This window comes from Leptodactylus fuscus, chromosome 3, assembly GCF_031893055.1.
Source record: "Leptodactylus fuscus isolate aLepFus1 chromosome 3, aLepFus1.hap2, whole genome shotgun sequence".
NCBI lineage: Eukaryota > Metazoa > Chordata > Amphibia > Anura > Leptodactylidae > Leptodactylus > Leptodactylus fuscus.
The window spans coordinates 206,821,054-206,845,108 of record NC_134267.1 but is presented as its reverse complement, the minus strand read 5'-3'; the positions used below and the strand labels follow the sequence as shown (position 1 = coordinate 206,845,108).

General features: G+C 39.0%; 1 protein-coding gene across 14 annotated transcripts in view; it reads left to right on the top strand.

Moving 5' to 3' along the window:
- Positions 1-24,055, top strand: part of MYT1L (myelin transcription factor 1 like) — a 371,423-nt gene that overhangs the window by 202,757 nt on the left and 144,611 nt on the right. For 13 of the 14 annotated variants that reach the window (XM_075269099.1, XM_075269101.1, XM_075269096.1 and 10 more), the window contains 3 exons: positions 525-600; positions 23,159-23,213; positions 23,398-23,431. In XM_075269099.1, coding sequence (XP_075125200.1) covers positions 23,159-23,213; positions 23,398-23,431 — 89 coding nt within the window. In that variant the 5' untranslated portion in view covers positions 525-600. The remainder of the gene's footprint in view (positions 1-524; positions 601-23,158; positions 23,214-23,397; positions 23,432-24,055) is intronic. The other variant, XM_075269106.1, reaches the window with a different exon arrangement.

Sequence of the window (24,055 nt, the reverse complement as noted above, 5' to 3'; positions counted from 1 at the left end):
AGGAGAGCTGCTGCAGACTCCAATAGGCCAATGGATAGGAGAGCTGCTGCAGTCTCCCATAGGACAAACCTTCAGTATCACATTATAAAATGTGAATACCCTTTTAACCTGTGTAACTGTACAGGGGTGCAGTGGGTAAGGAATGCTACTGTCTATGATATTATTTAGAAAGGTCTAAGTTTTATGTAAGATATTAAAGCGTCTCCTTTGATAGCTATAATATCTTGAAATCCAATGGGTTCATATAGTGATCCTCTGCTATCTGTGTCTGCCTCTGCTCAACAGCTTAATGTACTGTATGTGGATTGATCCCTTGCCAATGGGTTGTGTCTGGCATTCATCAAAATAAATGGAGCTGTGTTGCAATATCGCAAACAACCTGGGAACATGTGTGGCACTCTTTTTGCAAAAAAAAAAGAACAAAAAACAGTCATATTTTTTTATCATATTCAATATTTAAGCGCTTCCATTACCGGGTCTTTGGTCTTGGTTACCCTATAACTTTTTTTGTTTTCTCTTTGCAGACCTGCACGGGCTCACCATCACTTTCCTTATTCAGCTCGGTCCACCAGACAAGCAGACAGTACTTCAAATGCTCAGGTATTTCACAACTTCTTTCTAAAAACAATCTAAATTTTCTTTCTTCGTTGCTTCCTATGTTTGGGATTAATGTTGACATAGAAATTATACATGAAATCCAAGGAATGAGTATTTTAAGAATTAAGACACAATGTGAGTCCTGAGATTCCATTTTTCAGATTATTATTAGCAAATTGCTTTGTCTGCGACTTACTATTACTTGTAACCATTTTTAGAATCTATTGTAATTGTTCAGTCAATGGATTGGGAGATATGGAAATCTTTACGTAGGGTTTTATACCCTCCATCGTACCCTATGACCTAGTTTTCCGGTTCAGGAAAGTACTAAAGGTTTGATATCTAGAAGTACAGTTTGCAATATTTTTTTATCAGCTACTCCCTATCTTGGTATATTGTTCAGCAAAAATATTATAAAATCTTTAAGCATCTATTACGATCTATGTCCACTTGATTTATAGGAATATTTGCAATAAATGTATATGATGGATTGCCTGGATATGTGGTATTTAGCCAATTTACCTTACACTTCTATAATATATTTTTATATAATGCATATAGGCGGAGGTTGACTTTAGAATCACACCTGCAATTGGGTTCCCATTCTTGCAAGCGGAAATCCAATCTGATTAAAATGTGATTACCCATGGACACCCGCGGACCCCAAAGACTATGTTGTGGTCCGCCATGTTTCCACCCCCAAAATGTATGAAGAACACTCCTGCTTCCATTTTTCAAGCCAATTCTGGGACATAATCCAAGCGCTGGTGTGAACCCAATCTTCCAATAAAAGGATTGTCCCAACTGGGGCAATCTCATCTGATAAGGAAGCCACACTGGAATCCATATGATCACTAAATATTTACAATAACTTTCATTAATCCCGGTGATCGATCTACTGTTAAAGCTACATTACATAGAAAAAACTGTATATGACCACTTATATATGTGGACGATCATCTCACATATAGTCCTGCTGAGTCCGCCACATTACAATCTGCATAGGCAGCTGTCTCTTATCCCAAAGTGGGTATCTCCTTCTATTATGTCCATATGCCTAAATAAATATGAACAACTCTTTATCTCTCCCATTAATATAATAATTTATATTGTTACAAAGTTAAATCACAACTTCAACAATGCTGCTGTATGATTGCATGAGATGAGTTCAATCATTTACTGTCTGAACGGCCATTGAAAGATGTTTTTGACGCGATTCTTACTTGAATAAATGGTTTAATCCAATGTGCAATTGAATTTATGTATTAAATAAATATATATATATATATATATATATATATATTTACTGTATATCAATCTATATATCATATATATATTTTATATATATATATGTATATATATATATATATATATGTATTTAAATAATATATTTATGTCTATATATATGTGTGTGTGTTTAGAAGTCAGAAATAATTGGAAAATTTGACTTAGTAAAACATGTAAGTAAATTGATAAAAGTGTTATAGTGCTAATATCTATGCAATGATATCTAAGGTAGCAGAAAGGCAGCTGCGGATCAGTCGGACTGATCCCTTTTAAATACTGTAAACAGCGGGAGTCATAGGTTAATCTTTAAAGGATATGTCTGCTCAGAAGCTTGTTTTTGTAAACACTTGTAACCCTGGCTACATGGTGGTGATTAAGACATGCAACAATCAAAGACAAAATGCCACGGCGCGGGGAAAAATCAGCCATAAATATAGCGCAATGAACACCAGATCTTCATAGTCCATACTTATAAAGTATAGGGCTTTGGTATGTGCATATGTAACGTTTTATGTATAGCATGTTGGGTAATGTGTGTTGAGATTAAAGGATAAAAACTCAGCCTTTGATATCAGTGGCATTTTATCTCATCCTGGGAAAATACATGTCAGTCTTTTAGCCATAATCACATGGTCGGCGAGGGTGAAAAAATTACACAAATCCATCAAGTTCAATCTATGATCATTCCGTGTTTATCCTGAGGAAGGCAAGAACAAGCCCCATGACCTAGATAGGGAGAGGAAAAGAATCTTTCCTGACTCCAAATGGCAAAGAGAATCTATGTCAGATCTATTACAGATACATAAAATCCCAACATCATTGCAAACAAAGGCCTCTGAGAAGGCCGGGCATGATGATAAAGGGAGCGCCCTCTATTGGATTGCTTGACTGGGACTCTGTCTTCCTAATTACATCATGGAAGACAGACTTGCACAATCTCAGTCAGCGCCCTCTATTGGTGTGCATACTTGAGGCACTGACATCCTAATTACATCATGGAAGTCAGATTTGCATATTTTTTCCAAGATACATAACTAGTAATGGAGCATTTTGAAACCCGTAAACAGATGCGTCCAACATCTTTCCACAAATTTTGTTAAAGGGGTATTCCCACAAACATAACCAGAACTAGATTGTAAACAATTAAAAGTTGAACATTTTTGCAAATATAAGTCATTAAAAAATTTGAAGAATTTTAAAGATTTACTTTAATCCTCTTAGTGATGACAGTATAATGATTTGACAATGGATACGACATGAATGCAAGAACTTTCTATGTCAGAAACCCAGCCATGATGTCCTTATTGTGCACAAGTTATTAGGCAAGGACACTACGTACGTGATAAAATAATCCAGCCTATAAGGAAATTACTACTGGGTTTCAGAGTAAAGAAACTCTTGCATTCATGATCTTATACACTAGTGACTGAGATGAAAGACTGTCACCACTAAGGGGGTATTCACACTACCATTGTTAATGTCCGTTGTCTTTCTGTCATGTCATGCATGTAGGACTTTATCTTCCGTTACAATGGGTAAACAAACATGGTCAAAGATAGCCTCCGTCATGCTGTTTACTAGAGATGAGCGAACATTAAAATGTTGAGATTCGATATTCGTTTCGAGTAGCCCCTTAATATTCGACTACTCGAATCGAATATTGAACCCCATTATAGTCTATGGGGGGAAAATGCTCGTTTCAGGGGTAGGCAACGTTCGATCAAATTACACTTACCAAGTCCACGAGTGAGGGTCGGGCTGGATCCTCTGAGAAGTCTTCTCCGTGCAGCGTCCCCGCGGCATCTTCCGGCTCTGAATTCACTCTGCCAGGCATCGGGCCTGGGCAGAGCCGACTGCGCATGCCCGCACTACAAGCAGTGCCTGGCAGAGTGAATTCAGAGCCGGAAGACGCCGCAGGGAAGCTGCACGGAGAAGACTTCTAAAGGTAGGAGAAGAACCAGCGTTGATTGACCGACTGTATAGCATTCGGCCAATCAATGCTGGTTCTGCATCGAACTTTTACATTCGAACAGCGAGTGGTACTAGATCGAGTAGGAGTATTTCAAATACCGTAGTATTCGATTGAATACCTACTCAATCGAATACTACTCCCTCATCTCTATTGTTTACATGATTATCAATGGGAACAGGCATAGAATCAATCTGTGATCGTTCCCTGCAACAGTTTAATGTCCGTTGCTGTCACACTATGATGGAAGACAGCAATGGACATTAACAAAAGTAGTATGAACGCCCCCTAAGGCGGTTAGAAAAAATCTTTAAAACTCCGCAAAATTATTAATTAGCTGTATTTAGCTATAATTATCTACAAATGTAAGTATTGTTATGTTTCTTGGAATACCCCTTTAAGAGTATATTCACAAGGCGGAAACCTTTTTCCCTCTAGCTGAAAAAAATCGCTAGCGGGAAAAATAAGCTTCTCCCATTGCAATGAATGGGAGCCAATTTTGAGGTGGATTCCATAAGGAGTGCGGTTTCTAATGATACAATTTTAAAACATCACCACAACATGATATAAAAACCCTTGACAGCCTGAAACCCACAAGCATTGGATGGCCCCATATAGTATAAACATCCTGCAAGGGAGAATTATGTGTTATTCAAGGCCGATCATCTTGGGATATGTCAAGCTAAGAAGAATGGTAAGGAACATGAGATATGTACATGTATGTGACAGATGAAATATCACATCATTGCCATATGTCACCCCAAGCCGTGTAATAAATATATACTCTGTAACCAGCAGAGAGAGTGTTTACTATATGATGTCTCATGGGCAAAACAACCCAATTCTGGGGTCATGGTCAAGCATATACAACAGTGTCTAGTGTAAAGGGAGCCTGTTACCAGGTTTGGTGCCCCTAGTGGTGAAATGCGCCAGAACCACCAGAGATGAGTCCTAAAGCCATGTACACTTGGTTACAATCAAATAAATTCACACACAAAAGGAAAGGTTATTTGCCAGATTTGGAACCATAAACCGCAGACTGATGATTTATCGGCACCAAACCTTTAATTAGTAAAAAAATATTAGCTAAATATAGGCAATGCATTCTCTTTAATTATATGTTTTCATACCAGGCTCCTATTCACTAGATGCAAACACACCAAATGTGCTCTAAACTCTAAAGCTACAAATACGGATTTCAGTACAGTTATAAAGCTTACGGTCTTTACAAGGAAAAGTGGAAAAGTCACCAATTTTATCCAAATCTGATTTACAGCTAAACAAATGTTAGCGGAGCCCGTTCCCTGCCACCCCCAGTCTGGAACATCTGGAGGCAAGAGGATTTTTACTATATATGTATGCAACAGCTGCAACTAATCGATGGAGCTCGGTGAAATCTCCCCCGCTGTCCTATTTTTCAGGTTGTGTTGGGGTCATTTGAGGAGGTCTAGAAGCCATGTCAGGGCTCCCTCTTGTGTTTCTTGCTTGGTACTGACTGCACGATGAGCATTTCTGGATTGTTTGATAGACATAATGAGGAGGTGACGGGGCTGGAGAAAAAAAGGAGCCGTCTAAGGAAATATACTTAAGGACAGAACATCTGCTCGGCTGCTGATGGTTACTGTTAGGACGTAGCTGAGGGATTCTGCTCTTTCGGTCTCAGTCCCCAGACACTTACAGACCAAATTATTTGGCATTTTAACCATGGCAATTTTTTTTTTCCAAATAATAGGAACAATGAATTTTTTTGCAATTTCAAATGGATAATAATAGATCTAAAACATGAAATAATCCAAAAATGTTAACGATATGTCCATCAGTAAGTGATCCATACGGGGGATTATCCTCTGATAAATCACATAGGTCATTTTGTGGCTAGTTTTTGAGGAGAATTCATCAAGCTATGTACGCTAGCTGAAGTAGATGGGTGTAATTGTGGCACATCTTTGGTATGGGATTTGCCATGTTCTGAACAATACCTGCTACTTTTTGTAAAAGTGGAGATAGTTTGGCTAAGAGCGGGTTCACATCTGCGCCCGGTCTCCAGTTTAGGCAATCCGGCCAGGAAAATTGCAGGATGTACTGCTATTTTTTATTGTTGTTTAATACAGATCACCTCCTGGACCACCTACAACCGGCAGTTATGTCGGCGCTCCGCTAAAGAAGCACTGGCATGACTGCCGATTGTCCCCCGCTCCAGCCGCTGCGTAAGACATCCCCCGAAAATAAGACAGGTCATATATTTTAGAAGAGAATTTAATATAAGATACTGTCTTATTTTTGGGGAAACAGGGTATGTGATCTGTGGGGGTACAACATTTGGGGCCTGCACAGATCAGCTGGTTATAGAGCTGATCTTCTAGTGAATGTTGCATTCTCGTTACTATATATCCGTGCAGTGTCAATCATGGTATTGGGGCTGAGATTTGTTATTGTATCAATCCCTTTCACTAGAATAGGACTGAGCTGGTGTTCTATTATATATCCAATGAACATGAGGGAAAAGATTAGAACACTTTTGAGTGCTGTAACCTCTTCCAACAACTGATCTGTGGGGGTCCCTGGTGTTGGACCACTACGGATCAGATATTGGTTTCATATTCTATGGATAAGCCATTAATATGTGAGTCTAGGAAAACCCCTTTAGGCTGGGGCTCCATAGGACGTAAACGCCACGATTTGCTTGCCGTGGAAATCCGTGGGAAAAATCACAGCATTTTAAAGTCAGGGCAAAGTGGATGGGATTCTAGTGAATGCCATACCCACTTTGCAGTAAAATCCATGGTGCGGACACATGGTTATTTTCAAAACCAGTGCGGTTTTGGAAATCGCAGCATGTCAATTGTGCCTTCGGAAACGCCCGTGGTTTCCCCATAGGTATAATTGAAATAGTTGGTCCGCAGAGGAAACCTGTGCAAACTTTCTATCTAAAACGCTGCGGGAAGAACTACAATGAGTTGCCGACGCGTTTTTTTCCCGCAACGTTATTTTCTGCGGGACGTATCATGGGGCGTTACAAAGGTAAGGGCAATACATCAGTGTTTCTGTTTTGGCTACATGTAACTCCTGAAACTCAGTTCACTCTGCCCTCTGATGCATATAACTGGTTCACCTTCTTCCGTATGGTCTCATAACATAATGTTACGATTGACAAATCCAGACTGTCTCCTCCTTTGAGACTCCTATCATTTTTTATTCATGCTCTATCTTCTGAAATCTCGCTCCTTCCAACTACTGCCAAATTTGTTCTATAAACGTAGACTATACATGAGCAGTGTTGCCGGTTTTGGCGCCCATTTTCCAGTATCTTACCTCTGTCCTTGTTACATTTTGACGCTTGAATTGTCATCTTTAATTCATTGATGTACCTATTACTTCTTATCGCACCCTTCAAGCCTCCTTTGGAAAGTTTTGGCACGTGAAATATTGCTTACGCAATATTGGAAAACAAACTCCATTTTCTGGAGACAAAACTCGTGTCTGGAAGATACAATAAGAGGCCTTGTTTCCACTAGGATAGCTATGTTCTACCTAAAAGAAGATGACATTTTAGTGCCACTTTCCAAGTGCAATTATCCTTGGTTTCCTGGATGAGTCAATGCATGACCTTAAACACGGAGCGAGGCCAGTCACACAAAGCCAGACGACTCATATCCAACAATTATTACATTTTATTATTTGAAATTATATCAATACAGGGCTTGTACCTTGTAAAGATAGACGGTTTTCTATCATGTTAATAAAAAAATACAGTGTGCTACTTTTTTACATTAAATTTTTTTTTATTTATTATACTGGATTTTTTACAATTTCAATATCAAGGCCCTGTCCAGCAGGAAAAATTTTAAACATCTCAGCATGGGGTGCAGAAGACATATTCACTGATCCCCTGCCGATCCTGTTCCTAAACTGCCCAGTCCCCTACGGTCTGTTCTCATTCCGAAGAGCTGACGTTGCAACACAACCAATCGCTTATTTTTTGTATTTTTTCTCATCCTACTGAGCTGTTTTAGATGTAGTGACAAGATCAAAAGTGTGTCTTATTAGAGAAGGAAACAGCAAGGATCCATGTGCACCCAATCCACCAATGGTAAAGCATATAGTAGTAGGCAGAGATTACATTGCTGCAACGTTTTGGACTATGGGACATTCATCGAGCATGATCTGGCCGTACGAATAAGAGGACATGTGGATGTGGAGGTGGATGAGCCCCTTTGCTCTTCCTGCCAGATCATGCTTAATACAGGTCCCACCAATGGAAATATTGTAGTGATGTAACAATCTGCCACTACTATGTGTTGTTTTATGAATTGTGAATGGACACACATGGATCCTTACTGTTGGTTCATCTAGTAAAACGTACTTTGGATCTTGCAACTTAAAGTGTGAGTGATGGTTTCTTTACACTGCTTGATCAATTTGAGAATCCTCTCGCAGAGCTCCGCGGCCTACACTTCTACCATTATATTTGCATTGGAGATTGCGTCGCATATTTCGGCACAGAAGGAGAGTGTTGTATGCAGAATTATTCTTCATGTCACAATGACAGATATCAGGACAGAGCCCTGACAACCTCATTATAAGTCAATGCAGTTATCACTAGTAGTATTTCCACGCAGTGCACCATGGTATTCATTATAAAGGGAAGTCTCGATGCAAATGTTAATAAAGCCACCATCTAATAAAGAGATAAACTCTACGACATATGTCAACATGACTAAAGGTCATGGACATTGCTAAATAATTTATGACTTTGTGCAACATCCAAACTATAAAAAGTCCTAATGTGACAATTGCAATGCACCAGGTGCTAATAGTATGGAGATGATGCAAGCAAATGTAATCCAAGATGGCGGCTACTTGCTCCTTTTTGTGTCACAATGGCTTATGCAGCAAATTGTCTTACAGGCTGTAGATGTTGTAAGGTTTCCCAAGGCAATCCCTACTATGGGTCTACTATGTGTTGGTGTCTCTGGGCGTCCTTGGAGCTTCAAGTCACTGAGTAACATGGGGGCAAAACTAACTTATGTCAAGCAATATCCACACTTTTGGACACTCTACAAACATGCATCATCCTGTATCTGTATCTCTGTTTCCTTATAGGAAAGTATCAGTATATATACAATTATAAATGGGTTCCATCATTTTTCAAACCAACCTTTGCCTCTGCGGTAGCAAATCTTGATACTATGGTGCGGTACAGAGTCATAAGGTGACACATGGTGACATACATGCTGTGTACATGAGCTATTGTTTAATAAAGTGTTCTCATTTGCAAAGTTCTCAACCACGTTCTAGGTAAATGTTATGCAATTTTGGTATTTGTTGCTGTTTGTGCGGGAATTATTAACTTTGACAATGATTATATCAATGCACATACAGTACAGACCAAAAGTTTGGACACACGTTCTCAATACAGAGTTTTCTGTATTTTCATGACTATGAAAATTGTAGATTCACACTGAAGGCATCAAAACTATGAATTATCACATGTGGAATTATATACTTAACAAAAAAGTGTGAAAGAACTGAAAATCTGTCTTATATTCTAGGTTCTCCAAAGTAGCCACCTTTTGCTTTGATTCCTGCTTCGCACACTCTTGGCATTCTCTTGATGAGCTTCAAGAGGTAGTCACCGGAAATGGTCTTCCAACAGTCTTGAAGGAGTTCCCAGAGATGCTTAGCACTTGTTGGCCCTTTTGCCTTCACTCTAAGGTCCAGCTCACCCCAAACCATCTCAATTGGGTTCAGGTCTGGTGACTGTGGAGGCCAGGTCATCTGGCGTAGCCCCCCATCACTCTCCTTCTTGGTAAAATAGCCCTTACACAGCTTGGCGGTTTGGGGTCATTGTCCTGTTGAAAAATAAATGATGCTCCAACTAAATGCAAACTGGATGGAATAGCATGCCGCTGCAAGATGCTGTGGTAGCCATGCTGGATCAGTATGCCTTCAATTTTGACTAAATCCCCAACAGGGTCACCAGCAAAGCACCCCCACACCATGAAACCTCCTCCTCCATGCTTCACGGTGGGAACCAGACATGTAGAGTCCATATGTTCACCTTTTCTGCGTTGCACAAAGACATGGTGGTTGGAACCAAAGATTTCAAATTTGGACTCATCAGACCAAAGCACAGATTTCCACTGGTCTAATGTCCATTCCTTGTGTTCTTTAGTCCAAACAAGTCTCTTCTGCTTGTTGCCTGTCCTTAGCAGTGGTTCTCTAGCAGCTATTTTACCATGAAGTCTTGCTACACAAAGTCTCCTCTTACCAGTTGTTGTAGAGATGTGTCTGCTGCTAGAACTCTGTGTGGCATTGACCTGGTCTCTAATCTGAGCTGCTGTTAACCTGCGATTTCTGAGGCTGGTGACTTGGATGAACTTCTTCTCCGCAGCAGAGGTGACTCTTGGTCTTTCTTTCCTGGGGCGGTCCTCATGTGAGCCAGTTTCTTTGTAGCGCTTGATGGTTTTTACTTAGCTGCTTTTTTCTTACCATAATACAAATTCTAACAGTCTATTCAGTAGGAATATCAGCTGTGTATCCACTTGACATCTGCACAATATAACTGATGGTCCCAACCCCATTTATAAGGCAAGAAATCCCACTTAGTAAACCTGACAGGGCACACCTGTGAAGTGAAAACCATTTCTGGTGACTACCTCCTGAAGCTCATCAAGAGAATGCCAAGAGTGTGCAAAGCAGTAATCAAAGCAAAAGGTGGCTACTTTGAGGAACCTAGAATATAAGACAGATTTTCAGTTGTTTCACACTTTTTTGTTAAGTATATAATTCCACATGTGTTACTTCATAGTTTTGTTGCCTTCAGTGTGAATCTACAATTTTCATAGTCATGAAAATACAGAAAACTCTTTGAATGAGAAGGTGTGTCCGAACTTTTGGTCTGTACTGTATGTTATGAGATACTTATACAGCAATTCATTCGTTAAAAAATGTGCTATAAAATCTATCATTTTACAGCCTGGCAGATCAGTTATAGTTTGTTAGGGGAAACTGATAGGAACTGGTGAAACCTCTGCAGCGTCATCATAGGGGAATAGAAGTATTACATACTCTGCATTTAACCAATAGGCTATGCAGGCAATAAGGGGACATGCTGGGTCCTCCAGCTACTACTACAGTAGTCTGTATTCTGTACATTATTTGCAGACTACTATGGATTGATCCAAGCAGATCCAGACTTCCATCTCATACATTAGCATTATCATCACCTGCTAGACCTTTGTATATCTGGATATTGTTTTTCATTTTTTTATATTAATTGATTCCATGCACAATTTAGTAGTTGCAATACTATAGGCATTTCTGTAACTTTAGCTGAGCAGAGATGTAAGATCTGGACCCCGGGGCCATTTATAATAGTGGTGTCTTCTTAGGGTCCATTTACATGGAGGAAAATGTTGAGTAATTTGGTGTGGAATTTTAGCCCTGAAAAAAAAGCCTCCCATTGAATTCAATGGGATCCTTTTCTGGTAGCAGAAAATCCCAATGTACCCAGAGGGAAACTTCTCATTGTCTCAGAAACCAATACATTTATGGTGTTCTCTGAAGCTGGACACCGTCATTAAGAGATCACACCACCAAAACATTACAAAGATTTATATTCCACTTTTCTAAACTCTTTTGAAGGGATTAAAGTGAAGTATTTTATATATAAAATAATCATTGTATTGTAAAACAACATGTACATGATGATAAGAGCAGCGCCGAGCCTGACATGTGGGTTCTTGAGCGATTCTCCTGATTGGATTATTAATAATTGAACTGTCATGAGAAATATACAGTGAGCTGTGTATGAACATAATAAACGCAATGCAATAAGTGTGCGGAATGAAATATGCTCCAGGATTCTCCAACAATACGTCTTTCAGGGTACAAGTAATAATTGGCAATGGAAAAAAACACTATTGGCATAGTCACTATAACCATCTATGTATATACAATATATATATATATATATATATATATATATATATATATATAGAGAGAGAGAGAGAGAGAGAGAGAGAGAGAGAGAGAGATGGGCAGGTGCGGAATTTTTTCAGCATGGACCTCTGAGGATTTCAACCTTATATCAATGTTAACCACTTCATGACTAAGCTATTCTCTTGGAAACATTTTCAGATTTTTGGATTCATTGAGTGCCATGTATACCGTGATCGGGAAGGCAGGGCTGATAAGGAACCACCCCTGCTTTTTCTCTGGGATGTTCCACTATCAACAACAGCTGGTTCTCCAATCCTGTGCTACACAATCTCAAGAAGCTTATTAACTTTGCAAGGATGCGCAGGTATGCCTTTGCAGAGTTAATTGCAGAGTCGAGGAGTCGACAAGTGGTTAAAGGTATCGGACACTACTCTGTGACTTGTTAGAAAGGTACAAGTATAGTAAAGGTATAACTATACTGTTTGTTTTTTTTAATGTAGATTGTGAGCCCCACATAGAGCTCACAATGTACATTTTTCCATATCAGTATGTCTTTGGAATATGGGATGGAAAACCATGCAAACACGGGGAGAAAATACAAACTCCTTGCAGATGGTTTTTTGCCCTTGGCGGGATTTGAACACCAGGACTCCAGTGCTGCAAGGCTGCAGTGCTAACCACTGAGCCACCGTGTGGCCCCCGAGGTATAACTATACTTGTATACACTTATACTCTTCTGGTCCTTGCCTGTTTCACATAATCCGACTCTCCAAACTGATACAACAACTTAAACATCGTAATTGTGGAATCTAACATGTACTTTGTGGTCCAATTTTCTATATAATTGTGATGCATTTTGCAAAATTAATCTTCCTCCATGTTTCTAGATTTCATTGCTAACATTAGGAGTAAGATTTTTGTATGTCATCCTATCTGAGCATGGGGCTAGATTTTGGAGGCCCATCTACTCTTTCCAGACATATTCTGGTGTCCCAGTTAGTTGGCGCAGGGACATACCAGAATGCCATGTTTTTCAATGTATTTACACCAAAAGTTTAAGATAAATATATTGATAAACCTTTATACCGTAAAGAGATATTCTGAAACCATGACCTTCCTATTCTCCAATCAAATTTGCTCCCTTCTGATCCACCTTTAACTCCACTGCCCAATGAATGCACCTTTCCTCTGGCTACTCATCTTCCTCTCACCTCTGCCAATCCCGTCACTGCCCGCCCATTGCCCGGTGAATTCAATTCAAGCTGTTACATATGACATAGAAGGTTCTCCTACCGAACCACCCACTACTTCCTCACGTGTAATTTCTGATCCTCGTGGGACCTTTTTTTGATTCCATCTTGAGATAATTGGCTCCAAGATTTTTCACATGTATCCCCCTATACTCTGGAATTGTCCCTCGTGATTACAACCGTCACATGGATCCTGAAGACCTACCTCTTTAGAATGGCATACAATACTGAGTAACCCTGCTGCCACTGTGCCACCATACAAGTAGCTATTACCCTCGCTCATTGTGCTCACCTACCTTCCCTTATAGATTGTAAGCCTGCAGGCAGGGTCCTCTTTCCTACTTGTATTATGTTGGTCTTCTGGAAAATGTTGTGTTTATTAATATTGGAGATCACTTATACGTTACCTTCAGTAGGAACGAGATATTAAAGTAATTCCCCTACGCCTGTTCCTTAGTGCATTACTACCAAATTCCTTTTATTGAATGCTTTGGTATATATGAGTAAAGTGGTTGTAAATAATAACTTAAAGGGATTCTCCAGACTTTTGATATTGATTTAGGATATATCATCAATATCAGATTAGTGGATGTCCAATGCCCGGCAGCATCCCACTGATTGACTGTTCACTTCAGTCACCGGCACCAGAACTACCCAGTGGGCAGATGGCGCTATCCATTGAGCAGTGGCCGTGTCAGCTTGCATGAATGGTAGCTGCTGTGATCTGATATTGACCCTGCCAATACTGTTCAGTATATTTACAAATGTTTGCTCTCAGTTCTCATCCATATCTACGAAAGCTTCATTTGGGTTGGAACATGGCATCGCTCATGTTTCAGTCTCAACAAAAAAATGTCAAGTATTGCAGTAGTAAAAGATAAGTTACGCAAAGTTTCTCTACTTTTTATGTGGACATAAACTGGAATATTGTAAAATGTCTTGAAAGCATGAAGTTTCCTTTTACGTAAGTCCGTAAGGTGTTTGTAATAATGTTCTATTAGCAGATGAGTCATGAGTGGGAGTCTTTAGACAATACAAGTCCCATTGTGTCTGCAATAAAGTAATTACATCATTACTCAGTAAGAACCCGACATCACTAATGCTTTACACTGTCACTACTAGTTGAACATCACTCCTACTATTTCTTCAAAGAGGCTGCATCTTTGGAATAGGCATCTGATGCTTGCCAGATCTAACTCCTGGGAAAGTGGTTGACTGCTGTGTCTCCTCATATGCAAAGCTGAATTATAAGAACAACCCAAGGGTATGTGCCCCGTGGTCTTCACCACCTTGTAAACCTAGTGGACCTCTACTCTCTTCCCTGCCTGCACTTGCAGAATAAAGACCAAACCAGCAAAGCTACAGTCGATAGAATGTAAGATATAAGTTGAGTCAAACCAGGATAGCAGAGTACACGCCAAAACAAGAAGAAACAGGAACAGCACTAAGCCATATATAGTGTAGTAGTGTAGTACCATCATAAACCAATGAGACTGTATAAAGTAGGTAGAGCTCTCACCTTGGCTGGTTGTGAATGATTCACAACAACCGAATGCACGTCATAATTGACTAGCAGAAGGTACCTATCTGGGTTGTTTCAGTCTCAGGAACTGTGTCACCCTAAGGTGTCAAACCAAATGGACCAAGGATTGACCTCCAAGAGGCCACCAGGAAGAACCACGCTTCATCCAAAGATGTTTTAGCACAGTTTTTCCTGGTGGTCTTTTGGAGGTCTATCCCTGAGCCATTTAGAGTACAAGCCGGGGTCAGGTCCAGGAGATCACAGAAAATGTCAAACCACTAAGAAATCGGAAAATCAGGAAAGCAAACCAGATATACAGCAAATATAAAGCTCTTCTGACTTGTTTTAATCTGATTGGATGATGAGAAGAGGAAATTCTACATCCTACTGGGAGAAGAGGAGTTGACTGTGGAGATCCCTGCCACCAACTAAGGGGAAGATAAGAACCCAAAGACTATTATACCCCAAATCACCCACCCCACCCCATACCCACCATTCCCCCCAACCCCAACTCTCCCCTCCTTTACTTGCTTTGGTAAGGCCAAATATCTATTCGGACGTGCCAATAAAGCTTCTTTGATTCTTGACTCCAACCAGACACACTCTAAGACACAACCTAACTACAAAATAGATTCAGACAAACCTGAGGTTTTTGGAAAATTCATTCATGAGGTTTCGTTATATTGCAGATAAGCCTTTGGGCCCCCACTTACTATGCGCTATCTATAACATTGGGACTTCGTTATATTGCAGACAAGTCTTTGGGCCCCCTCAGACTTTGGTTCCTGGTAGCCACTGTTACCTTTGTAGCCCCTCCTGCACAAGGACACTTATAGCAGAGATATCTTCATCCAGAATATCATGAATCCGTGTTGCGGCACAATTACAGGTTGCTGATACATAATGATGTGGAATTGGTTATTAGACATTGCATAGCATTTCTCAGCCCCGTTTCTTCAGACGTGCCATGAGGACAATGGAGTAGAGTCTAGAAGATTGGGTTTAGCACCATTGAACCTCGGCTACTGTCTCCTTTCATGCTGTAATCACTGCGCCTTGAAGTCATAAAAGTATTTCCCATTTTTTATAGAGCTTGAGGTGCACTGAAGCTCACTATATAGGGTGTAAATGAGGAGGCTTATTATGTAGGAAATCTCCAAATGGAAGCAGTGAGTAGTTTATCATACATTATCAGAAGCTATTTTGAAAAAAGCCGAAAGGTTCATGAATGTGAACTCTGACTAAATGAGAGCTGCATTTTAACTCATATTATCTGCGGAATGAGATTCTCGCTTCTGTTAAAAATTCTTTCGACTTGGCATCTAACATTGCTGTTTTATTTAGCGCGCGGAGAGCTTTTTCTTGTTTTCAATGATTATGTGAGATCTGGGACTCTTTTTGTGACACCGGCTATTGTGTTTCATAGCTGTGTGGTGTCTGTAAAGAAGATATTCATAACTCGGGCTTCCTGGACATCATCTTACATATAATATGAGAGGAGATATATTACAGCGCCCTTGTATCAATAAAGTAAAAGCTTGCATTGCTTTGGCCGAGAGACCATGGTCATTTAAAATAGTCTTTAGGACACAACCTATTTTAACCTTCAGTATTTTTGTATTTATCAACATAATCTTATGAGGGCTTGTTTTTTTGTAGGATGAAGCATATTTTATATGGTATCTCTTTTGAGATACCAGTTAAAGTGTTTTTTTGTTGACTTAAATGTTGATGACCGGTCCTTGGCATAGTCATTAGTATCAGATTAATTAGGGGGCTGATTTTCAGTACCCCATGATCACCTAATCACTAATAGCAAAAGCTGCAGGGGTTAATAATGGGGATGATAATGGGGTGGCTGGGCATAGGACACCCACCAATTTGGTATTTATGAGCTATCCTAAGAACACCATATGTAAGTCCCAGAAAACCCTTTTAATTTAATAATTTTAATTTCAAATAAAAGTTTTAAGTCTTAATTTAATCTTTTTAATTTTATTTAATTTTATTTATTTTTTGTAAAGGGTGAGGTGATTGAGGTTCCAGAAATCCAGCTTCTTAGTCTCTTTTATAGTTTACTACTTTTCTACAATAACTTTTTCATAGAAAAACTACTCTCCTAAAGTCAGAACTTTTTTTTTTTTTTTTTTTTTTAAAGTTAATAGAATTTTTTTAAAGGCTTATTTTTTGTCAGAAATTTTTATTTTAAATGGTACTATTTGCTTTAAATGTATTAATAAACTTTTATATTTTTTCCAGATGTTAATTGCTAAGTATTTTTGACATTTTTTCACAGTGTTCACTGTGTAATAGCATATAATTCACATTTTAATTTTGTTATATTGGTCATTGTAAATGCAGTGACACAAGATATGGCATTTTTTTACTTTTGCTATTTTTGGATTAGAAGTGGATTAATAATTTAAATTAATATTTTCTGGAAATCTTTTTTATTTTCTTTTAAACTCATCATTTTATTAATGATTAATTATAAATTATTTCAAAAAAAATTTTAAATCTACTATCACTATAGGATTTGACTATGTGATATTCTGTTTCCTTGATATTATACTGCAATACCACTGTATTGAAGTTTATTATTACCTGCTTTAGGCTGATATTACATGGCCGTAATGTAAGTCCACAAATGGTCCGCAATTGAGGGTTTTCAATTGCGGACCATTTGCGGACACATTATATTCAGTGCGACCTCTTACACCACCGGATATTTTACCTGTGGTGTGCCGGGCCTCCGCACTGAATAGAGCAGGTCCGTAAAGGCCGTGAATTCACGGGAACTGCACGGACTCGCCCATAGAGTTCTATGGACGAGTGCGCAGGACATGGGTGTCTGCGGTGTCTATGTTGCTGATCAGAAACTTGTGGACTGTAAAATCAATACGGTCGTGTAAGACCAGCCTTACTGACAGGTACTTATTTGGTCTTGGTTTTGTTAAGCCACTGGGATCACATCATGGGTCCACTATAGGGACAACAGAAGAAGCATCTTTCTTTGTGAAACCCCTTAAATGCTATTGGCCGAGGGCTTAAATGGCCAGTTTACGGCTGTTACGGTAGGATGTTGGCTGTCAGTTACTGGCAGCACCTGCTAATGATGGTGCCTGTAACTTCTATGCCTTCCCCATCCCAATGGTATGGCAATAATCTTTTGAAAATGGGACTGAACTATACCACTGTTATATGACCAACGTATGGCTCAGTATACAGTATACAGTCTAGCAATATACATTGTTAGCATCGGTTATTCGTTATTCATCTGCAAGGTTTGGTAAAAGCAGTATAATTTTAGCTTTCTGTCTTATCTGCCTTACATTATTCTTATCAGTCTTATATTATCCTGTCTAATCTGCTGAGATCTGCTGAGAGGTTGATTTGAGTTGACATCTAGACATGCTCTGCTAACATCTGGACACGCTTTGCTTGATGAGAAGACATGTTTTGTTAAAAGTTGGGCATCCATTGTTCAGGTCTGGGCACATCTTGCTGTGGCGTGGGCATGCTTAGCTGGCGTCTGCTGATGTGGATGTACGACATGACATTACTTTGACTTTTGGTTGGAGTTAGAATTCAAGCAATGAATACATTTTCTTGTTCTTATTGTGTTGTTTTATGTACCGTACATATCAATAATTCTGCTTAGAACTTTTTTCACTATGTTATATCAGTACGCTCACTTTTTTAGGTTGTCTTATTAATACGAACAGATATCTTTCTGTATGAAAGATATAAGACAACTGGTTCATTGTCTTAAAGCAAGGTAAATAGATATATTAACCTTGAGTACAGGCATAAACATATGGATTATTGTTGTTGTTATTATTATTATTATTATTATTAATAATAATAATAATAATAATAATAATACATTTCAAAATCAATTTATTTTTGCCATATTTGTCCCACATCTATGCCATACACCAATCTAGTGGTTTATAGGATCAGAGGCTGTAGTGTGGGTGCAATGCAATGTCCCACCACATGAGTCTGTATCTCTTAGCACCTTCAGTCTAGTCCTGTACTTGTCATTATGCCCCTAGAAGCCATATGTGCCCATACTAGCACCCCTCCCCCAAGCTTCATACAAAGTGTTCTGGCTCCTTCCTACTCTGACAAATCTGGTGTAGTTTCTTCTCTGTGTGTCAGAATAGAGTACCGCCATTGGCTTGCTCAGCAGCACCTATGCTCAATAAAACAGGGATCCTTCTGCATTCATGATGAAACCCAACAAACTGGAGAGATCAGCAAAACTATGCATGTATGTCCATCTCGACACATGGCTGATCTAGGGCCATAGCCAAAGGGTCCTGGGCCCTGCTGCTAAAGTTCACCTTAGTTCATCCTCTACACATCTTTTTTCATGGTCACCAACCCCATCTGTAACTTTCACCTGTATCTCTGGGTCTCCTAAATAACTCATCAATTCAGCAAAAACAGCCAGGTGCATAGCTAAAGTTTTGGTCCCAAGGTATACATTGATAAGAAAAACAAAGTACACCCACTTTGAATTTTATAATTTAACATAAGAACATCTGACCCTCAGAAGGTCTTAAAGATTATTATTATTATTATTTATTATTATTATTATTATTATTATTATTATTGTTTATTTATATAGCACCATTAATTCCATGGTGCAGTACATTATTATATTAATTCTATGGTGCTGTACATTATTATATGAATTCCATGGCACTGTACATTATTATATTAATTACATGGTGCTGTACATTATTCTGTTAATTCCATGGGTGCTGTACATTATTATATGAATTCCATGGCACTGTACATTATTATATTAATTCCATGGTACTGTACATTATTATATTAATTCCATGGTACTGTACATTATTATATTAATTCCATGGCACTGTACATTATTATATTAATTCCATGGTACTGTACATTATTATATTAATTCCATGGTGCTGTACATTATTATATTAATTCCCTGGTGCTGTACATTAATATATGAATTCCATGGGGTTGTACATTATTATATTAATTCCTTGGTGCTGTACATTATTATATTAATTCCCTGGTGCTGTACATTATTTTATCAATTCCATGGTGCTGTATATTATTATATTAATTCCATGGCACTGTACATTATTATATTAATTCAATGTTGCTGTACATTATTTTAGCAATTCCATGGTGCTGCACATTATTATATTAATTCCATGGTGTTTTACATTATTATATTAATTCCATGGCACTGTACATTATTATATTAATTCCATGGTGCTGTACATTATTATATTAATTCCCTGGTGCTGTACATTATTGTATGAATTCCATGGGGTTGTACATTATTATATTAATTCCATGGTGCTGTACATTATTTTATCAATTCCATGGTGCTGTATATTATTATATTAATTCCATGGCGCTGTACATTATTATATTAATTCAATGTCACTGTACATTATTTTATCAATTCCATGGTGCTGCACATTATTATATTAATTCCATGGTGCTTTACATTATTATATTAATTCTATGGTACTGTACATTATTATATTAATTCCATGATGCTGTACATTACTATATTAATTCTATGGTGTTTTACATTTTACATATGGTACACAAAATATATAGTACAAACAAATATAATACTAACAATGACCAACTGGCACAGTGGGGTAGAGGGCCCTGCCCGCGAGGGCTTACAGTCTATGAGGGAAGGGGAGTAGAGACAGAAGGTGTAGGTGTGACTGTTCAGATGGTGGTGCGGTGATAGTGTTATTGGAGGTTGTAGGCCTTCCTGAATAGGTGAGTCTTCAGGGCTTTCTTGAAGCTTGGGACTGTGGGGGTCAGTCTTATGTGTCTTGGTAAGGAGTTCCAGAGTATGGGGGATGCACGGGAGAAATCTTGGAGACAGTTGTGTGAGGAGCGGATGAGAGAAGAGCGGAGCAGGAGGTCATTGGAGGATCTGAGGTTACGTGTGGGCAGGTAGCGGAAGATTAGGTCAGAGATATATGGAGGGGACAGGTTGTGGATGGCTTTGTATGTCGGCATTAGTCAGTGAAGTGATTGGCATAGGGGAGCGGCCGATGAAGAATTGGAGGCAAGCTGTATTAAGTGAGCAGCACAGTTTAGCGTGGATTGGAGAGAGTATTCGATGGGAAGCCATGGAGAAGGGTTTTACAGTAATCTAAGTGGAAGATTATGATGAACAAAAACACACAACAGATTCCACTGTTTCATTATCTATTTTAAAAATTGAGCCAAAATGCAGAAACAGTGTGTGAAAAATTAGGTACACCCTTACTGCTTCCATAGGAATTACAAGGGAAAGCAGTAGCCAGGTGTGTTAACCAAATATTTTTGACTAATTGATCATTAACATAATGTGACCACTTCTATCAAAGTGGAAGTGTTGGCCCCAATGTGCCCTCTGAAAAGTAATAGAGCCTCTGTATGTCCTCTGAAATGTACTAATGCTCCAATGTGCCCTCTTCAATGTAATAGTGCTCTTTTGTGCTCTCGCAAAGTGATGCATCCCATAAAACCAAATGTAATTGATTAATTGGCAGACAATACATTTGTGATAAGATACAAGGAAAGATTTTTTTTTTAAGAAGACCACCAAAGATTGCAGCAAATATTGGACTTCTAAATCTTAGATTCTCAAATCGTGGTACAGATGTAATTCTAATGTCCACATTTAATTCCAATATGATTAAGAGGTCCAATTTTTCATGAAACCAATTGAATACAATATTGTGAAATGCTAACACAAGCTTTGATAGGCTGTAGTTAATAACACAATGACTAGGTGGAGACGTAAAGACACACATAGCATAGATAGCATATCACTATGTGTTGTCATATCACTTTGTGATAGCACACCGTGTAAAGCTGCTCCTTTCTTGACATCCATATCTGAATATGCCCAGTCAAAAGTAAAAGATAGGACACATCTGAATGTCCAGGGGGTACAAGTCATATCTGAAGGGGACGCATACAATGGGGCTGTTTTAATATTAAAATTTATCAAAATTTTTGAGTAATTCCATCAAAATGAACCACATTTATAAAGTCCAACCTGTCCCAGAAGTGGGCAGAGTTTAGCAGTAAAGGTGTGTGGCTTAGTAGGAAAGGGGTTAGGCTTAACACCCAAAATCATGCACCAAAACGTAGCACACCTTTTATTGGAAACGAGGCCAAGTTATAGGTGGTGTAAATTTCGGCTAGACAATGATACATCACATTTATCTCCCAGCACTGTAGTAATCTAGGTCTGTTTAAGATTATTTAGGTTAAAGGGTTTTTATGGGATTTATTTAGGGGGAGTTCACACTACCATTACTAAAATCTATTGCACTGTTCTGTCAAGGGATGACAGCAACGGACTTTAGCTGTAACCGAGAACGGTCACAGACTGATCCTATGTCCTGCATGCTATACCTTATCTTCCGTTACAAAACTAAGCAAACATGTCAGTAGCGTCCGTCATGTTGTTTACATTAGTGTCAATGGGAATGGACAGAGGATCAGTCTGTGACTGTTCTATGTCACAACTAAAGTCTGTTGCTCTCATCCTATGATGGAACAAAGCAACATACTTTAGTAATGGTAGTGTGAACTTCCTATTATAAATGACCTATCCTTCAATATGTGATTGGGGGTGGGGGGGGGTGACATCTGCTGTTTGAAGAGACCACAAGGCTTATGAATGCCACGGTCTCTCCCTTTGCCAATGAAGTTACATTTATTAGTCATATGGTACAGCGGCAACTCAGTCCTATTCAAGTGAATGCAGCTCAGCCCCTATATTATGTATGGCCTACAGTGAAGAGGCTGCAGTGCTTCCTTGAACTTTGCTGCCTCTTTAACCAGGGCTCCCATGTGTCTGATCTCCACCGATCATATATTGATGACCTATCCGACGTATAGGCCATCAAAAATAAGTCCCAGAAAACCACTTTAACCTGCCCCACTGTGCTTAGGTCTTACATCTAATGGTTCTGCCATCTGTCATCTATTTGAGTGAGAGCTACATTAAGATGTAGAAAGTGGTCCTCTCAAAGCAGCACTAATACATAGTATGTAATGGAATGGAAAATCCACCACAATAAAAGCTGAACTAGATCAACGGTCTTTTCAAGAGACATCTCCCCGTTTCTAGAAGAAGATATGGTAGCGTACCCCTAAAAAGTCACATAAAGGGGACAAACCCAAAAATAATGAACGCAACATATATGAAAGCAAGGGAAACGTATGCAAAACCGGACACAAGACTCTAACACAAGACAATACCATCCTAAAGTGTCACCATTATAAGGTACCAATGCTTGGATTTAATACACAGAAAGAAATCTGATTTCTAGCTCGATCCAGTCCATCTAAAAACTACACCCATGGTCTGAATCCGAACAACGGAAACAATAAAAATGTAAAGAATTCATTTGTATTCCATATAATTATGAATCTTATCACGTCACGTAAAGAAATCCTTGTTCTAAAATAGAATTAAAAGATTGTGTGACAGTCTGCAGCAGACAGTGCATTGATAGTCTGTGCATGAAGGATAAGAGCATTCACTGCCTGCTAATCTATTCCCAGATGGAGGTGGATACAGACGAGAAACGGCATCGCACGCGCTCCAAAGGTGTTCGAGGTACGTTCCGTGCTTCACTAAATCACTCAGGGCCTCCACTCTGAAATGACCTTCATCCTGCAGAATTTCTCTTCGCAATTCATTCTGACCCTTACTTTTGCATAACCTTTTGGGTAATTTTCTATAGCAGAGGGGTACTTATGATAGATGATAAATTTTTATATATTTTCCATTCTCTCTACAGTTCCTGTGGAACCAGCCATACAAGAGCTGTTCAGGTTAGTGCTTGCAGTGTAAAATGTATCCCATTAGCAATTTAGAAAATTCAGGCCTTTTAATGGGCATAATGCACTTTCAAGTTCATCGGTGCCTTGCTCATGCCCTGCTGCATTGATTAAATTAATTCTCTTGAGGCTTGCTAATAAAATAGATTTGGCATCGCCTCCTTTCTTTTTTAACTCCAGTTATTTGATTTGTGTCTTTCTGTCTTTTTTGCCCTCCATCTCCCTAATTTACCTTTCGGAAAGTAGTGCAGGGTTAGGTATTCCTCTAATTAACCTGTCTGCTCTGTATCTAATGCAAGGCTAGTCTTCCCTGTAAATCATCTGTCTGCATCTTGCCCAGGAATATCCATCGCTCATAGTCACCTGTCTACATCCAGTCCAGGCACATCCATCCTAAAACCTCACCTACGGCATGCATCTAATGCAAAAATTCACTTAGACGTTGAATACAGGAACTGGAGTTTAGATGTTCATGTGGTTTGGGTACTTATTCTATATGGACAAAAGTATTGGAAGACATCTAGAGTTTCACTTAGGGGCATAAAATCTAGCACCTAGCCCCGAAGTCACTTTTATAAACATTTCGCTTGAAAGAGCTTACTGAATTCCAGATGGCAA